This window comes from Gorilla gorilla, chromosome 1 (genome assembly GCF_029281585.2).
Source record: "Gorilla gorilla gorilla isolate KB3781 chromosome 1, NHGRI_mGorGor1-v2.1_pri, whole genome shotgun sequence".
In the NCBI taxonomy this organism is placed as follows: Eukaryota; Metazoa; Chordata; class Mammalia; order Primates; family Hominidae; genus Gorilla; species Gorilla gorilla.
This window is the reverse complement of record NC_073224.2, coordinates 207,459,979-207,479,559: the sequence shown is the minus strand read 5'-3', so window position 1 is coordinate 207,479,559 and position 19,581 is coordinate 207,459,979. Positions and strand designations below refer to the sequence as shown.

The 19,581-nt window shown below is 44.4% G+C and overlaps 1 protein-coding gene across 1 annotated transcript in view; it reads left to right on the top strand.

Moving 5' to 3' along the window:
- The window catches only part of ZBTB8B (zinc finger and BTB domain containing 8B), a 29,520-nt gene extending 10,584 nt beyond the window's left edge, over nucleotides 1-18,936 (top strand). The window contains exons 3-4 of the mRNA XM_004025381.5: nucleotides 5,139-5,317; nucleotides 9,346-18,936. Of these exons, the coding sequence (XP_004025430.4) occupies nucleotides 5,139-5,317; nucleotides 9,346-9,663 (497 nt within the window). The 3' untranslated portion in view covers nucleotides 9,664-18,936. The remainder of the gene's footprint in view (nucleotides 1-5,138; nucleotides 5,318-9,345) is intronic.
- The last annotated feature ends 645 nt before the right edge of the window (nucleotides 18,937-19,581 follow it).

Genomic DNA, 19,581 nt, shown 5'->3' with positions numbered 1-19,581 from the left:
AAGGTAAGAAGAGGGGACAGGGAAAAATTGACTGGAGTCAGATCATGGAAAACCTTAAATGCAAAGAGGGGAGTTTTTTTTTTTTTTTTTTTTTAAGACAGAGTCTCACTCTGTTTCCCAGGCTGGAGTATGGTGGTGCCATCTCGGCTGACTGCAACCTCCACCTCCCAGGTTCAAGTGATTTTCCTGCCTCAGCCTCCCAAGTAGCTGGGATTACCAGCGGGCATCACCATGCCCAGCTAATTTTTGTATTTTTCGTAGCAACAGGGTTTCACTATGTTGGTCAGGCTGGTCTCAAACTCCTGACCTTAGGTGATCCACCTGCCTCAGCCTCCTAAAGTGCTGGGATTACAGGTGTGAGCTGCTGTGCCTGGCCAGGTTTGTTTTGTTTTGTTTTGTTTTGTTTTGAGACAGGGTCTCACGCTGTCACCCAGGCTAGAGTGCAGTGGCACGATCACAGCTCACTGCAGCCTCGACCTCCTGGGCTCAAGTGGTCCTCCTGCCTCAGCCTCTCAAAGTGTTGGGATTATAGGCATAAGCCACCATGCCTGGTCATAGGGGGGTTTTTGGTAGTTTCTGTTAAATTTTTATTCCCACCTGGATGCTCTGCACAAGCCTCAATCCCTGTAAAATCCGAACTGAACTCCCCTTTCCTCATGTACCTGCTTTTCCTTCTGTTAATTTCACTCCTCCTCAGTGTGTCTCCTCTCCACCTCCACAACTACTGCCTTAGCTCCTGTCATCTCTCATCCAGATTCATGGTCCCCTCCCACCTGGACTTCCTGCCTTTAATATTGACTCTCTTAAGTCTTTTCCCTGAATTGTGCCCAGAGGGATCTTTTAAATCTGGCCATGAAAGTTTGACCACGTACCTTCCTTGCTTAAAATCCTAGCTGGCTGGGAGTGGTGGCTCAGGCCTGTAGTCCCAGCTACTTGGGAGACTGAGGCAGAAGAATCACTTGAACCCTGGAGTTGGAGGTTGCAGTGAGCCGAGGTCACACCACTGCACTCCAGCCTGGGCAACAGAGCGAGACTCCATCTCAAAAAAAAAAAAAAAAAAATCCAAGCTGCTTACAGGTAAAGTCCAAGTTTCTCAGCATGTTAGCTCCATCAGGGGCAGGGACTTTGGTCTATTCTGTTCACTGTTGTATCCCCAGGACCCTAGAACAGAGCCTGACACATAGTGAGTGCTCAGTATAAATTTGCTGAATGAATGAATGAATGTGACCATCACAATCTAGTTCTTGTCCCTTCCTTGCCCTCATTCCTAACCCCCACTTCATACTTCATATTCTCATTTACCTCTATGCCTAAGCACGTGTTCTTCCTCTGCCCAAGATACCTTTCTCTGTCTTGAACTCCTGGTGAACTCCTGTTCATCTTTTAAAACCTTGCTCAAAGTTAACCTCTTCTGTGAAATCTTCTCTGAACTCCTAGGGAAAATCATCACTTTTTATTTATATTTCTTCATCACTTTGAACTTTGCATGTGGGCATCATATTGTATGAATATGTTTACATATCTTTCCTGCTAGACTTAACTTCTTGAGGGAGGAAACAGGTGTCTTACAATGGCCTGTCATGTAATAGGATTCAGGTGAACTGTTGTATTGGGGGAGTGAGATCAGGAAAGGGGAAGAAAGTGTTGAGACAATCCATACTTTTCTGATGGAGAAACAGTTAACAGTTATTTTTCCCAAGGACTTATGCTGGGCCTATTTTATTTTATGTTTTTGTAGATAATCAGGAAGAAGGGTGTGGTACAAAGCTAAAGTGATGGAGATAAATAACAAGGAAGTTCCACAGTGCCAGAGGAGTGAGCAGGGTGATGAGTTATGAGCTGCTACTTTGATCCTAGGAAACAGGTCGTCATTCCTGGCTGGGTGCTGTGGCTCACACCTGTAATCCTGGCACTTTGGGACCGTGAGGCATGGAGGATCCCTTAAGCCTAGGAGTTCAATACCAGCCTGGACAACATAGTGAGACTCTGTCTCTACAAAAAAAAAAAAAATTGTTAAATTAGCTGCCCATGGCCGGGCATGGTGGCTCACACCTGTGATCCCAGCACTGTGGGAGGCCAAGGTGGGTGGATCACGTGGGGTCAGGAGTTTGAGATCAGCCTGACCAGCATGGTGAAACCTCGGTCTCTACTAAAAATATAAAATTAGCCAGGCATGGTGGTACTCGCCTGTAATCCCAGCTACTTGGGAGGCTGAGACAGGAGATTCACTTGAACCTGGGAGATAGAGGTTGCAGTGAGCCGAGACTGTGCCATTGCACTCCAGCCTGCACAACAAAAGCAAAACTCCGTCTCAAAAAAAAAAAAAAATAGCTGCACATGGTGGCACACGCCTGTAGTCCCAGCTACTTGGGGAGCTGAGGTGGGAGGATCACCTGAGCCTGGGAGGTAGAGGCTGCAGTGAGCCATGATCATGCCACTGCACTCCTGCCTGGGTGACAGAGACCCTGTGTCAAAAACAAAAAACAGGCCAGGCACAGTGGCTCACGCCTATAATCCCAGCACTTTGGGAGGCTGAAGCGGGTGGATCACTTGAGGTCAGGAGTTCAAGATCATCCTGGCCAACATGGTGAAATCCTGTCTCTACTAAAAATACAAAAATTAGCCAGGCATGGTGGTGTGCACCTGTAATCCCAGCTGCTCTGGAAGCTAAGGCAGGAGAATCACCTGAACCCAGGAGGCGGAGGTTGCAGTGAGCCAAGATCGTGCCACTGTACTCCAGCCTGGGTGACAGAGTGAGACTCCATCTCAGGAAAAAAAAATAATAATAATAATAATTCCTATTTTACTTGTATCAGTACCAGTGTGAGCAGTCAGAGATTTAATAATCTCACATATGTGAGCAGTGATGAGCTTTTGAGCTGCTGCTTTTATCCTGGGAAACAGATATCGGAGTCACTATAGATTATGCAAAATGTTAGGCATTATTAGGATGGGAACTTGATACCAAAGAGAGTTTCCACCCTTACATAAAGGATGTTGGACTTTTCACATTCAGTTTAGTGTGCCATACTTTTCATAGCACCTCAGGAAAGACAGAGCCAGTTAGGTATCCCAAGCCAGCCCCAGAGAAAAGAGTTACTCCAGTGTTGACAGAGACCACAAGAGCCTGGACTGCTTACCTGGTAAAAAAAAATTCTGAAGAGATTACGATGATGACAAACATGGCTGACATTTGCAAGTTCTTACTATGTGCCACATGCTATGCTTTATGTGTTACTTTATTTCATTCTTACCACAATCCTGTGAGGTGGGAACTGTTATCATACCTGTTTTACAGATGAGGAAAGTGAGGCACAGAGAAGCTAAGTGAGATGTCCAGGGCCACACGGCTGGTCAGTGCTACAGCCAGGACTTGAACCAGGTTTCTGTACCTAGAAAGCTTGAGTCACTAGTGCCTTCATAGGTGATATGATATGATATGATATGATATGACCAAAGTCTATAAATATTGAAGGGCATGGATAGAGAGAACAAATCTCGGGCCGGGCATGGTGGCTCATGCCTGTAATCCCAGCACTTTGGGAGGCTGAGGCAGGCGGATCACCTGAGGTCAGGAGTTGAGACCTGCCTGGCCAACATGGTGAAACCCCGCCTTTACTAAAATACAAAAATTAACTGGGCATGGTGGTGGGTGCCTGTAATCCCAGCTACTCCGAAGGCTGAGGCAGGAGAATCACTTGCACCCAGGAGGTGGAGGTTGCAGTGAGCCAAGATCGTGTCACTGCACTCCAGCCTGGGTTATAGAGTGAGACTCCATCTCAAAAAATAAAAAAATAAAAATGAAGAAATCTCGGAATATAGTTGACCCTCTGTGTCCATAGCTTCTGCATCCGTGGTTCCGTGGATTCAACCAACCACATATGGAAAATACAGTATTCACAGGATCCGCAGGGCTGACTTTGGGACTTGAGCATCCTTGGATTTTGGTATCCAAGGAGTATCCTGGAACCAATTCCCAGTGGGTACTAAGGGATGACTATAGCAGTAAGTGTAACTCACAGAACTTGAATGGAACAGTTTCTATACATGTGAGCGATAATCACATTTTCACCTTAATGGTTATATGAGCAAGGTGAGGGAATAAATTGGAAAAAGATTTAAGTGAATTCCTGGATATTTGATGATTTCAGATATATAGAGTTAATATAAATTCCAAACAATTTAGGGTCTTCATCAAAGCAAGCCTCTTCTATGTATACTTAGAAAATATTCTTAGGAACTACTGTCCAAGAAAGCATGAATTCTGGTCTAGAAATCTGATCCATCATAACAGCGTTTTCCAAGTTCTGAAGGTAGTGAGATCAATTCAGAGGGTTGTATTAGTCAGCTCAGGCTGCCACAACAGAGTGCCCCAGACTGGGAAGCTTAAACAACAGAAATGTATCCTCATAGTTCTAGAGGCTCCAGCAGAGTTGGGTTCTGGTGAGGCCTCTTCCTGATTTGCAGATGGCAGCCTTCCCACTGTGTCCTCACATAGCCTTTCCTCTGTGTGTGCTGGGGGTGGGGGTGAGAGGAATGGTGGGGGGTATGCAGGGAGAAGGAGAGAGAGATCAGTCGATCTCTGGTGTCTCTTCCTCTTCTTATAAGGAAACCAGTCCTATCATTAGGGCCCCACCTTATAAACTCATTTAACCTTAATTACCTTCTTAAGGGCTTTATCTCCAAATACAGACTTCAAGGTATGAATTTTAGGGGGACACAATTAAGTCCATAACAGAGTCTCACCCAGCAGTCTTAAAATGAAACCAAACAGAATAAACACTATCAGGGTGAGTATTGTTTTGGGAAACTTTTCCAGTTATCCACATAAGGCACGTGTGTTCTGAGGTTGCAATGCAAGCTGAGTTTCTGTCAGTCACACAGAAGTGTGGAAGCTGGTGCCTTATAGCATTCCCGACATTATAAGAAGTCCACTTTACTTTATCCTGGGGCTGACTGGGAGCCAGACTGAGTTGGAATTGCAGACGATGTCTTGCTGTTGGCTGGTGGCGGAGTTGGTGTCCTCCTCCTCTATCTGGGCTGGTGGAATTCCCCGGCTCTGGATCCCATCCACCGGCGGGTAGCCAGGGTTGGTCACTGCATACAGCACAGCTAAATGAAAGCATTTGGTTCCCCAGGTGATGTGCTGGTGGTCCCCATCAAGCTCCACAAGTGTCCTTTCTGCCCTTACACTGCCAAACAGAAGGGCATCCTCAAGCGGCACATCCGTTCACACACAGGCGAGCGGCCCTACCCCTGTGAGACCTGCGGCAAGAGGTTCACTCGACAAGAGCACCTGCGGAGCCACGCACTGAGTGTAAGTGTTCGAGCTGGCCATGCCCTTGTGTCAAGAGCTATTCATGATATCATCTAATGGAAGGGTGAAGCCAGCCTGTCTTTCATTTCTCTGTCTACTGGGGTATTTTCAGATAATTTCCACGTATGTTTTTACTACTAAATTAAAGCTCAGGTGGTGGCACTTCCAGAAAGTTAAAACTTTATATGTTAGAGTTAAGTTTTAACTTCAAGTTAGACTAGTTTTCTAAGGGGAAGAGCCAAGAAAGTTTAGATCCTGATAAGAGGTGATTATTGTAATGTAGAGAACAACAGGGCTCAGACAGGATTGTGGATCTCTTCCTACCAGTGTGATACCAAAGGTAAGCTGCATCCTCAGTTTCCCACCGAGCCCCAGCACCTGGGGGTAAGGGAAGGGTATACTGCCATGTATAGAGCTACCTGTGGGCAGCAGACAAAAAGGGCTCCAGCCCAAGGAGACCCTCCCCTCTAACAAGCTGCCCCCTAGCATTGTCTCCATGTGAGCTGGTGATTCCAACCCGCTGAAAACCATTCAGGCCACTTAGAAAGATGTTATGTTTATTTATTTATTTAAACTTTTAGGTTCAGGGGTAAACGAGAAAGTTTGTTACATGGGTAAACTCATGTCACAGGGGTTTGTTGTACAGATTATTTCATCACCCAGGAATTAGTTCTCTTTGCTCCTCTCCCACCTCCAACCCTCCGGTAGACCCCAGTGTCTGCCGTTTCCTTCTTTGTGTTCATAAGTTCTCATCATTTAGCTCCCACTTATAAGTGAGAACATGTTGTATTTGGTTTTCTGTTCCTATGTTAGTTTGCTGAGGATAATAGCCTCCAGCTCTATCCATGTTCCCACAAAACACATGATCTCATTCTTTTTAATGGCTGCAGATGTTGCATTTCATGATCATCTTTTTTTGTTTTGTTTTGTTTGAGACAGAGTCTCACTCTGTCACCCAGGCTGCAGAGATCACAGCTCACTGCAGCCTTGACCTCCCAAGGCACAGGTGATTCTCTCACCTTAGCCCCTACGCAGGTAGCTGGAACTACAGGCACACACCACCATGCCCAGCTAACGTGTTTTTTTTGTTGTTGTTGTTTTGTTTTGTTTTTTTGTAGAGACAGGGTTTTTCCAGGTTGCCCAGGCTGGTCTTGAACTCCTGGGCTCAAGCGATCTGCCCGCCTCAGCCTCCCAAAGTGCTGGGATTAGAGGCATGAGCCACCATGTGCAGTTATGATCGTCTTTGAGCAAGACAATCAGTGTTTGGGAAATCTAACATACAAATAGTTTGACCTTCAATGGACGCTCTTAAGAATACGAAAACTGGCCGGGCGCAGTGGCTCACACCTGTAATCCCAGCACTTTGGGAGGCTGAGGTGGGCAGATCACAAAATCAAGAGATGGAGACCATCCTGGCCAACATGGTGAAACCCTGTCTCTACTAAAAATACAAAAATTAGCCAGCTGTGGTGGTGTGCATCTGTAGTCCCAGCTACTCAGTAGTCTGAGGCAGGAGAACTGCTTGAATCCGGGAGGTGGAGGTTGCCTTGAGCCAAGATCACACCACTGCACTGCAGCCTGGTGACAGAGTGAGACTCCGTGTCAAAAAAAAAAAAAAAAAAAAAAAAAAAAGAATACGAAAACCCTCAGAATGAGAGAAAATATTTGCAAGGGATATATCTGATAAGTGTCTAGTATGCAGAATAAAGAACTTTTATAATGCAATAGTAAAAGGATGAATAAATTAAACCTGGGCAAAGGATTTGAATAGATATTTCTCGGGAAAAGATAGACAAATGGCCAATAAGCACATGAAAAGATGCTCAACATCATTACTCATAGGGTAAATGCAAATCAAAGTGAGATGCCACTTCCCACCCACTAGGACTGCGCTAATTGTGGGTGGCTCTCCTGCATCAGCCTCTCCCCGTCTCTGCCTCTTGCTTGCACCCAGAGCTCTCTAGAAGAGAGGCTGTGATTGGTTCACCGAGCCCCTATCGGCTGGCGTTCCTGAAAAGTGTACACATTAAAAAGATAGTTCCTAGGCCCAGCACGGTGGCTCACACCTGTAATCCCAGCACTTTGGGAGGCTGGGGTGGATGGATCATCGGATCATCCGAGGTCAGGAGTTTGAGGTCAGCCTGGCAAACGTGGCGAAACCCCTTATCTACTAAAAATACAAAAAAAAAAAAAAAAAAATTAGCCAGGCTTGGTGGCACGCGCCTGTAGTCCCAGCTCCTCAGGAGACTGAGGCAGGAGAATTGCTTGAACCTGGGAGGCGGAGGTTGCAGTGAGCCGAGATCGGGCCACTGCTCTCCAGCTTGGGCGACAGAGCAAGACGGCGTCTCAAAAAAAAAAAACAAAAACAACAGCAAAAAAAACATAGTTCCCAAAGCAGCTGCTGGCACATCTGAGGAATATAGCTGTCTACCCTAGCAAATCTGCCTTCCTAATAATTAAACAATCCAAGGGGTGGGGGGATGGGGGAAGGACAGCATTAGGAGAAATACCTAATGTAAATGACGAGTTAATGGGTGCAGCACACCAACATGGCATGTGTATACATATGTAACAAACCTGCATGTTGTGCACATGTACCCTAGAACTTAAAGTATACTTAAAGTATAATAAAAATAAAAATAAATAAAATGTCAATTACCAAAGGTGTCCAATGAGAAGGAAAAAAAAAACCATGTCAAAAATCCTAATGAGAGTCAGATGCAGTGGCACACACCTATGTTCCCAGCTACTTGGGAGACTGAGGCAGGGGGATCACTCGAGCCCAGGAGTTCAAGTCCAGCCTGGGCAACATAGCAAGATAGCAAGACCCCATCTCTAAAAAAAAAAAATCCTGGCCAACTATGGTGGCTCACGCTTGAAATCTCAACACCTTACGAGGCCAAGGTGGAAGGACCACTTTAGGCCAGGAGTTCAAGACCAGTCTGGGCAACATAGTGAGACTCCACCTCTACAAGAAATAAAAAATTAGCCAGGCATGATGATACATGGGCGCCTGTGGTCCCAGCTGCTTGGGAGGCTGGAGGGGGAGGATCGCTTGAGCCCAGGAGTTCAGGGCTTTAGTGAGCTATTATCATGTCACTGCACTCCAGCCTGGGTGACAGAGCAAGACCCTGTCTCTGGAAAAAAAAAAAAATCCCAATCAGTTCACTTTCATTTGAGTGCTTTTTGTATGCCAAGCACTAGGGATATAGTAAGGAATGGGACAGACTCTGTCCCTGCCCTCTTAGAGCTTCCACTCTAGTGAATTTTATGAACAATTTGTGAGAAGTACAACAAAGGAAGAAGTATGGGTGAGAATTGCTAGGTGGGGGCCCTAACTGGCCTAGAGCATCAGGAAAGACCTCCTTCCAAGGTGTTCATAAGGGGTGAAGGGTTGATGATGGGCAGAAGAGAATGTCCCACATGTGTCCGGTGGCTCCGGGGTAGAAAGAACCTTGGTAAGATGAAGACTCATATGATTTGGATCTCTGTCCCCACTCAAATCTCATGTTGAAATGTAATCCCTAATGCTGGAAGTGGGGCCTGGTGGGAGGTGGTTGGATCATGGGGTCAGTTTCTCATGGTTTAACGCCATCCCTCCTTGGTGCTGTCATCGTGATAGTGAGTTTTCATGAGATCTGGTTGTTTGAAAATATGTGGTACCTCCCCCTTCTTTCTCTTCCCCCTGCTCTGGCCATGTGAAGTGCCAGCTCCCCCTTTGTCTTCTGCCACGATTGTAAGTCTCCTGAGGCCTCCCCAAAAGCCAAGCAGATGCCAGCATCATGCTTCCTGTACAGCCTGTGGAACTGTGAGCCAATTAAACCTCTTTTCTTTATAAATTACCCAGTCTCAGGTATTTCTTTATAGCAGTGCAAGAACAGACTAATACAAAGACTGTGGCAGAGAATGCAGGTGGAGTGCTGAAAAATGAATCGGGAGGATCAGGCAGGGGTCAGATCACATGGGGCCTTGTGGAAAACACTCATCTCCTTTTCTGTGACATCTACTGTGTCTGCTTGTGATTACAGGTCCACAGATCCAACCGTCCAATCATCTGCAAGGGCTGCAGGAGAACATTCACAAGTCACCTGTCCCAGGGGCTGCGGCGCTTCGGGCTGTGTGACAGCTGCACCTGCGTTACAGACACACCCGATGATGATGATGATTTGATGCCCATCAACCTTAGCTTGGTGGAGGCTTCATCTGAAAGCCAAGAAAAAAGTGACACAGACAATGACTGGCCAATCTATGTGGAGTCGGGTGAGGAAAATGACCCTGCTGGAGATGATTCTGATGACAAACCACAAATTCAGCCTAACTTATCAGACCGAGAGACACTTACGTAGCAATAAATTGGTGGGGAAGAGGAGGTTTTAAAACTTGTTAGTGCTCGTTCTGTTGTTGAAAGATACCATTTGTCCAATTTTGTGGAACCCTGAGAGGAACATTTTTTCACTGTTATTATATGTGCATTTTTATTAGGCTATCTGATAGAGGTTGGATTTTGTGACTCAAAGGACAGATAACCTTTTTGTGTGGTGCCCTTGGTTTCTGAGGGCTTTGCTGGCCACTCCTTAATTCTGAGTGAGTCAAGGCAGGCCCTGAGGTCTCCTGTTTTTCTTGCTGTGTGTCCAAACTCTGGTTAGGAGAAAGATAAGAAAATCTCCAGGCTTGTTTTTATATTGATTCAGTCCTCTGCATTCCTTTGTTATCATCCTCTTTCTCTAAAAACCATTAAGTTTTGGGATCAAGTTTACCTTTGCCAAGCCTTTCCTAATGAATTCCACATTAAATTTTCTGGCAAAGTATTAAAGAGAAACCTTCATTGATATAAAGCAGGCAGGGCGGTCTGGCTACATGATCATAAAAGGTACTCCCTAAATCTAGAACAATTTTAAAGGCTTGGAATACTTATGGGCAGACGAACATGGGAATGATCTCAAAGGCTCATTATGGCATCCTGACTTGCCCAGTTGAATTAAATTTTAAGTTAGCCCTGAGAAGGGAGGCTATGACCCCAGGTCTGGATGGTTTCCCTGCCTGGTTTGGCATTTGACGATTCTACACATACAACCTGTTCTGTTATCATAAAACAACTCATTTGGGCAAAACTCAAAATGCTCCCCTACTTTTTCCAGCAATTTCCAAAAGCTGGAGCCGTGTAACTTGGAAATGTAGCTGCCTCTGGCATTCTTTTACTTAGTTTATGCTGATGCAGGGCAGGTGAGCCCAAAAATTGGGGCTTAGCCCAGAGGAGTTCTTGGCTTCACCCAGGAAAGAATTCAAGGGCAAGCCAGTGGTGTTAGACAGCAGCTTGTATTGAAGCAGCAGTGCCCAACAGCAGCTAAGGGGCTGCTCCTCGTGGAGCAGGGCTACACCATAGGCAGTGTGCCCAGAGTAGCAGCTCAGAGGCAGGTCGGCACTTATATTTATACCCACTTTTAGTTACATGCAAATTAAGGGGCAGATTATGCAGCAATATTTAGGAAAATGGTGGTAACTTCCAAGCCGCTGGGTGGTTGCCATGATAAGGGGCAGTGACTTCCAGGTGTTGCCATGGCAATGGTAATTGACATGGCACAGTGATAAGTGTTTCTTATGGAAATCTGCTTCCTGCACCACCCTCCCACCACCGCCCTGTTTTAGCTAGTCCTCAATTTGGTCCGTGTCCGAGTCCGGCCTTTGGAGTTGAGTCCTGCCTTCTACCTCCTTGCCTAGAACTTTAATTGGCGGGAAAGTATAAGCCCATAATGCCAAGTAACATTTCTAAAATGTTCATCTTTTAAAAGATCTTCATGAGGGAAAGGGAAAGTTAGTAGAAGAACAGGTTTTTAAAAGCAGTCTACCTTTCACCCACTTTCCAGCCACACAATTATTGTAACAAAAGAGGCTGAACTCTTTAAAGGGCTAAAGGGCAGGCAGTGTTAGGAATTCGGAATGTAATTGAAGGCAATTTCCATAATTTTGTCTTATGTTAAAATATCCAAAATGGATTTTAAAAGAAATCTTCTTGTCTTCCTTTAAATGTAGTTGTCTTTCAAAAGGTGGTAAAAGTCACTTTTATTTCTACCTCTTGAACAACAAAAAAAGTCAAAAACATTATAAATTGGCTTGTAAATGTTAGCCAAAGCATTAGACAGGTGTTTAAGTCGTACTTCTCAATAGTAGTTAAAACTGGAACAGTGCAACTCAAACTCTGGCCCACAGAGAGGCCCTGTTCTGTAAACTGTTTTCTACCAGTCTGCTACAAGGAAAGTCAGAAATTAAGAATACGCATATAGAAATGTTGATAACACTTTGACATTGCTGTGACTCATGGCTTTGTCTTCTTGAGTGAGGTATGGACCAGTTCAGTTCTGGTCAGCTAGAGGGCCACATGGTGCAGAGGTTGGATACCAGCCTGTACAGCAGGACCACGTATTGGTCTGCAGTAGAATGGAAAATTTAAAACTTCTCTTATCACAGGTAGTTCGATAAATATCATTCTTGGCTGGGTGCGGTGGCTCACGCCTATAATCCCAGCACTTTGGGAGGCCAAGGCAGATGGAACACTTGAGGTCAGGAGTTCGATACCAGCCTGACCAACATGGCGAAACCCCGTCTCTAGCAAAAATACAAAAATTAGTCAGGAGTGGTGGCATGTGCCTGTAATCCCAGCTACTCAGGAGGCTGTGGCGAGAGGAACACTTGAGCCTGGAAAAGGTTGCAGTGAGCTGGAATCGTGCCACTCCACTCCAGCCTGGGCAACAGTGTGAGACCTTGTCTCAAAAAAATAATAATAAAAGAAATAAATAAAAGAAAAATATTCTAGATCAAGAGTTACTCATTGAAAATTATCAGGGACCAGAGATACTTGTCTTATCTGAAATAAAAATACTAGCTGTGGCCAGGCGCAGTGGCTCACGCCTGTAATCCCAACACTTTGGGAGGCCAAGGCAGGTGGATCACCTGAGGTCGGGAGTTCAAGACCAGCCTGGCCAACATGGAGAAACCCCGTCTCTACTAAAAATACAAAATTAGCCAGGCATGGTGGCGCATGCCTGTAATTCCAGCTACTCGGGAGGCTGAGGCAGGAGAATCGCTTGAACCCAGGAGGCGGAGGTTGTGGTGAGCCAACATCACACCACTGCACTCCAGCCTGGGCAACAAGAGCGAAACTGTCTCCAAAAATGTATACATATATTTGCTGTTATTTTAAAAGAGGGATCTCAGCAAAAAGGAAACTTAAATGGATGTGTAGAAGATTTACTTGGCCAGGAACAGTGTTTGATATTTTTGCTTTCTCTGTTTAAATTATCTCTGATGTTTTAATGACTTTTCTACCTCATAGTTCAGCCTCTTTGCCTGCTTTCTCCGGTGGAGCTATGATCCTCTTCAGTGATTCCATGACCTCTTCATATCCCTGGGTAAAACATTTTACATTAGAGATTTCACTGTAGGACAGTGATTCTCAGTTGGGGGTGATTTCGTGCCTTGCAGGTGGCTACTGGCATCTAGTGGGTAGAGGCCAGGGAAGCTGCCAAACATCCTGAAATGCACAGGACAGTCCCCACAACAATGAATTCTCCAATTCAAAATGTCAGTAATACCAATGTTGAGAAACTCTGCTATAAGATAAATAGGATTTTTTAAAGGATCTTTAATGAGTGGACTTAATTTTGTGTTCTATTTTAAGCTACCTTTTACCTGCATAATATTTATTTATAGTTAATTTTATTTTATGTATTTATTTATTTATTTTGAGATGGAGTTTCGTCCTTGTCACCCAGGCTGGAGTGCAATGGTGTGATCTCGGCTCACTGCAACCTCCACCTCCCAGGTTCAAGAGATTCTTCTGTCTCAGCCTCTTGAGTAGTTGGGATTATAGGCACGCGCCACCACGCCTGGCTAATTTTTGTATTTTTAGTAGAAATGGGGTTTCACCATGTTGGCCAGGCTGGTCTTGAACTCCTGACCTCAAGTGATCCGCCTGCCTCAGCCTCCCAAAGTGCTGGGATTACAGGCGTGAGCCACCGTGCCTGGCTGACCTTCATAATATTTAGTAGCCCCTTATACTCTCGCAAATTTTAGAAAATAGTGGATTAGTAAAATGAAGCGCTGAGGCCAGATGGTTCATAGCTTGCCCAAGATCTGATTTAGGTTTATAATGTGGAAACTTAGAAAATTCTGGCTCATTCATACACCCAGAATCATTACTAGGTTCTGATCATTTTGTTAATTTTTAAAGTAGCAGAATCACTGGGAAGAAAACAGAATATGACACCTAATGTTTAAATGATTCTCTTTCTTTCGTAATATCTCAGATTGTTGCATTTCTGGTGGACTATTTGGAGTTTGTGTATAGGCACTGGCAATAACTGGATCACTAAGTTCTATCACTTTTAAAGGAGATACTTCCTCTGTCTAGACTATCAGATCATAAATTGGCCCTCTTTTAAATTTATATTCACATTAGGTGGTCAGTATTTATAATCACAGTGTCTTTGAGGTTTAATTTGTGGGGTTGGTGATATTTTTATACTAAGTAAATTTATAGTTGAGCCCAACACAGACCGTTAGTGGTTTAGTTTCTATTCTGGCACATTCCACCCAAGTTCACAAAGGGATATTTTTGTCTCATATTAGATGTATTGCATGAATGGGAACAGGACTCTTACTTGTAATGGAATTCCAAAATGGCATTCTTGGGAAGTTATTTCTCTTGGGGGATGAGGACCCCCTTCTCAAAAGTTGAGAAGGAATGTAAATAGGGCCTTACCTATAATAATTAAGAAATGACATAGTGCATCATGATTCTGATCATTTGGCAGAAAGATGCCATTCTGATGTAAATATTTTGGTGGCCACCAGACTTTGAATATTCCTTAAGGAAGCTGCTGACCTAGTGGTCTGCAACATGTTATGGAATTGAGTATTCTGGTGGTTTGGAATACTGAGATGGGTTTTTTTGTTATTGTTCATTGATGTCGTGACAAACCCCAGGGAGAGAAAGGCAACAGGTAGGGCTGCATGCACGGATTCTGGGAGCCGTAGGAAAGAGTGGAGTGGCCTTTGGTTAACTGAACTCAGACTGTTTTATTTGGAACTCTAGATTTTTCATGTGTATGTCCCTTGTGCATTAAGAGAATGATCTCTGTGAAGTCTAGTGTAATGGGGTAGGGAGGGGCAAAGGGTTGGGATGGGTGAGAAGTTCCTATTATGCTCTGTTTTGAGCATTCCCACTGTGCTTCCTGTTGTTGCTGGTCTCTTGTAGCTTGCCTTGTGTTTTGATGTGATCACACTATCTTCTAACCTGATAAGGGGACACTTTATTCAGGTGCATATAATGGGCACTGTTTTCATTGATTTCTGTTGCTTTTGTAGTTCTCTCCACTCAACAGTACTGTGTTCCACAAACCTTTCATTGTAGTGCTGGAAATTTGAATTCTTTTCTTCAAATGATGCTTCTGTAGAGAAAAACGAAAAGTGTTTTGGGGTCAGAGTAGTTTGGTTGGTTTCTAAACATGTCCTAGTTTTTGTTGTTGTTGTTGTTTTTCTTTTTTTTTTTTGAGACGGAGTCTCGCTCTGTTGCCCAGGCTGGAGTGCAGTGGCACAATCTCGGCTTACTGCAAGCTCCGCCTCCTGGGTTCATGCCATTCTCCTGCCTCAGCCTCCTGAGTAGCTGGGACTACAGGCACCCGCCACCATGCCCAGCTAATTTTTTGTATTTTTAGTAGAGACGGGGTTTCACCGTGATAGCCAGGATAGTCTCAATATCCTGACCTTGTGATCCACCCGCCTCGGCCTCCCAAAGTGCTAGGATTACAGGCGTGAGCCACCGCGCCTGGCCTAAATATATCCTAGTTTTAAAAGGTGACAGTAACTCACACGACTGCATGATCGGATGACATGGAAACTTCATAACCAAAGGAGAACATTTAGCATCTGTCTTGACCCTCCAGGTAGATTATTTTACTACTGCCAATTCTTCATTGACAATTGTGGTTTTAGGGGGGGCAATTTTTATATCCATCATTTGATTTCTGGATCTTTGTCAGTTAATCAGTGGAGGTTAGGGCAGGGATTATGTGCTTTGATGAGGAAGGTTTAGTAGTAACAAGCTTGGGGATTTTGAAGGAAGGCATCAATTTCATATACAGGTCTTGGTGACATGTAATGGATATGGATTATCTGTCATGCATACAGTGAAGGGTATGGTCAGGATTTTTTTTGGAAGTAGAAAAACATACCAAACAGTTTCACATCTTTTACCATCCATAGCCCCTGAGGAGCATCTACTGCCATCAGAAAAACATGCAAATAGTACTGCAGTGCCCTCCAAGGGTCTTAGGCCCAACTGAAGGTTTAGAAACATTCAAATTTATAAACTGCCACACTTGGCATCAGATTCACTTAAAAGGATATAGAATGGGAAGCACTGCTTACTAGCAAGGCAGAACCAGTTGCTCTTCTCTGGAAGTCTCTGCAGCTGTCTGTGTGGCATAGTGCAGGTGCAAGGAGACAGATCTACATGGGGCAAGTATGGAAGCTTCCCCAGCTTAAGAGCCCCTTGTCCCACAGGAACAAGTATCTCTTATAACAGCTTCATAGACATGGCCTCCAGTGTCCCTATAAAAGACATGCCTGTTCCAAGCGTCACTGTACTTAGGGAAGCCCAGAGCTGAGGCTTCCTATCAGGCATTTATAGTTCTCCCAGTCCAGATGCAGTTTACCAATTGGGCATCATGTCTACCATATGTAACATTGCCTAGCAGTTGACATATGAATTTTTATTAGGTTGCCAGGGGAACAGAGCTAGAAAGTTAACAAAGGTAAAATTCTCATGCAGAAGGGAAAGAGGCTTTGTTAATACTTTACCAAACACTATGCTAAGCAATTGCATAACAGATATTACACCTAATTCCTATAGAATATAGCCAGAGGAATTTCCTAGTAAAATATAACCCACCCTAACTCATTTTTCCTTTCTTGAATAGTGTTGTTGGTGCTTAGTTGCTTGTGATTAATAGACAGTTTGCAAATTTTGGTAAGGTGTGTGTAAGAGTTGGCTTAACAGTCAAAATGATCCTAGCCAAAATATCATGTATCCTTTGGTGTCACTCATAATAGGTGAGTATAGTATGTCATACTGTAGGGACATTATTGAATGGACATGTCTGAGTATTCCATCAGTCATATTTTGATGGGAACCTTTGGCCATCTGGCAAACACCAAACACAGGCTCTTGGTAACCGTGCCTCTTTTTTTTTAAAAAAGATGGAGTTTCGCTCTTGTTGCCAGGCTGGAGTGCAGTGGTGCAATCTCGGCTCACCACAACCTCCGCCTCCTAGATTGAAGCAATTCTCCTGTCTCAGCCTCCTGAGTAGCTGGGATTACAGGCGCCCGCCACCACGCCCGGCTAATTTTTGTATTTTTAGTAGAGATAGGGTTTCACCATGTTGGTCAGGCTGATCTCAGCCTGACCTCAGGCAATCCGCCTCTGCCTCCCAAAGTGCTGGGATTACAGGCGTGAGTCACTGCGTCCGGCCTGCTCTTGGAAACCGTGCCTCTTATTCCTGTGTCATGTGGTGCTACTCTTGCCTGCTTCTGTTGCTCCCAGCAGATCAATGAGTGAAGATGGCTGGTTACTCATTCAGTAGTTATCAAACAATTATTTATGGAGTCTTTACTGTATGTCAAGCACGAAGGGTACTTCAGTGAACCAGCACCATCCCTGCCCTCAAGGAGCCTGCAGTGTGTAATCACAGAGACTGGCAGTTATAACACGGCATGTTGGGTGTGACAATAGGGACAAGCACAGGGTACTCTGAGAACGCATGGGTCGGGTACCTAGCCAGTCATAGAGCCTCAGAGACGCTTTCTGTCTAAGCTACTCTTCCTATCCAGTAAACTTCCAGCTTTGGCATACTATATTTATAAGCAGTTTAAACAGTTGCTGAAATTTCTTGCCTTTTCTCAAACATGGTGGCTTTGGTCACTAACAGTGTTTAAATTACCTGTTTTATTCAGTTATGCAAAAATATATACTATACATAGAATATCAGAATGTTGTAGTCTTTAGGAAATATGCATCAGGTTTGTTTTTTTTGTTTTTTTGACGGACTCTCACTCTGTCACCAGGCTGGAGTGCAGTGGCGTGATCTTGGCTCACTGCAACCTCCGTATCCCAGGTTCAAGTGATTCCCCTGCCTCAGCCTCCCGAGTAACTGGCACTACAGGCGTGTGCCACCACGCCCAGCTAATTTTTTGTATTTTATTAGAGATGGCGTGTCGCCATGTTGACCAGGATGGTCTTGATCTCCTGACCTCGTGATCTGCCTGCCTCAGCCTCCCAAAGTGCTGGGATTACAGGCGTGAGCCACTGTGCCTGACTGGGTGGTTTTCTTTTTTAAAAAATAATATGGTTTTCTGGCCGGGAGCAGTGGCTCACGCCTGTAATCCCAGCACTTTGGGAGGTCAACGGGGGTGGATCACCTGAGGTCAGGAGTTCAAGACCAGCCTGGCCAACATGGTGAAACTCCATCTCTACTAAAAATACAAAACAGGAGAATCGCTTGAACTCAGGAGGTAGAGGTTGCAGTGAGCTGAGATAGTGCCACTGCACTCCAGCCTGGGCGACAGAGTGAGACTCCATCTCAAAAAAATAAAAAATAATAATAATATGGTTTTCTTATTTAAAAAATAATATAGTATGTAAATTATTTTTCAAGTAAAAATGAAATGACAACAACAGATAACTTCCCATTATGTTGATCCAGTGTACTGTGATAGATGGGGAGGAGCCCCACTGCATCTGGAGTGGGTCTTGGCTGGCCATGTGAACTAATTAATACCCCAGAAATCAGGATACATGCCAGGCATGGGGGCTTACGCCTGTAATCCCAGCACTTTGGGAGGCTAAGGCGGGTGGATCCCTTGAGGTCAGGAGTTTGAGACCAGCCTGACCAACATGGTGAAACCGCATCTCTACTAAAAATATACAAAATTAGCCTGTAATTCCAGCTACTTGGGAGGCTGAGGAAGGAGAATTGCTTGAGCCCGGGAGGCGGAGGTTGCAGTGAGCTGAGATCACACCACTGCACTTCAGCCTGGGCAACGAGAGCAAAACTCCATCTCAAAAAAAAAAAAAAAAAAAAAAAGAAATCAGGATACGTATAGGACAGAACCATTAAATCAAGAGATTTGAAAGTTAGAAGGGACAGGAGAGATAGTCTAGTCCAACTCCATGTGACAGATGAAATGACGTTTCTAGTTCTCACACAGCTGGTTAAGATCAGAAACCAGGTCCTGCCAGGCCAGTCCTGATAATAGACAGACATGTTTGGGCAGGCAGAAAAGACCATTCATAGATAACATTTGTTTCCCTGGGTATCCATCAGACCAGAGGCACAGGAGAGGAAAATGCTGTTTTGGCCTCATATGATAAAGTATGCATTGTGTGATTATGGTCTGCATTCTTGCAATGCTTAGACAGGGAGGGGGAAATCACATTTTGAGCATGGGGGAGTTAATTTCTTTGTCCTGTAATACCACACATATCTGAAACATAAACCACCATGGAACACACTCACACTCACATACACACAAAAGGCAAATTAAAATATTTATTGTCCACTTAATATGTGTTCTGTGTTTGATTGTAATGTATTCATTTTACTTGTAAAAAGCTTCAAAAGTAAAAATATATATATTATTAACTTGAAGTGATTTTTTCCAACCTCGCTGATTTTTTTTCCTTCTTTTTTTTTGAGACAGAGTTCCACTCTGTCACCCAGGCTGGAGTGCAGTGGTGCAATCTCGGCCCACTGCAATCTCCGCCTCCAGAGTTCAAAGAGTTCTCATGCCTCAGCCTCCTGAGTAGCTGGGATTACAGAGGTATGCCACCATGCCCGGCTAATTTTTGTATTTTTAGAAGAGACGGGGTTTCATTTTGGTCAGGCTGGTCTTGAACTCCTAACCTCAGGTGATACACCCGCCTCAGCCTTCCAAAGTGCTGAGATTACAGGTGTGAGCCACCATGTCCGGCCTTTAACTGATTTTTGAAATATAAATTGGGTGTGATTCAGGGAATGTAACAAGAACAATCTTATTTGAAACAGAAAACCACATATTTTTAAGTCAGCAGCCCACATGATAAGATGGTATTGAGTAAAAATGTATTCTTAGGTATTTCTTGACTCAGTGGATTTTAATCAGTCTACTGCAAAAGCTAGTTTTATTTAAAGGGCTGCAATTATATATAAGAATTATTAGCAAAACAGATT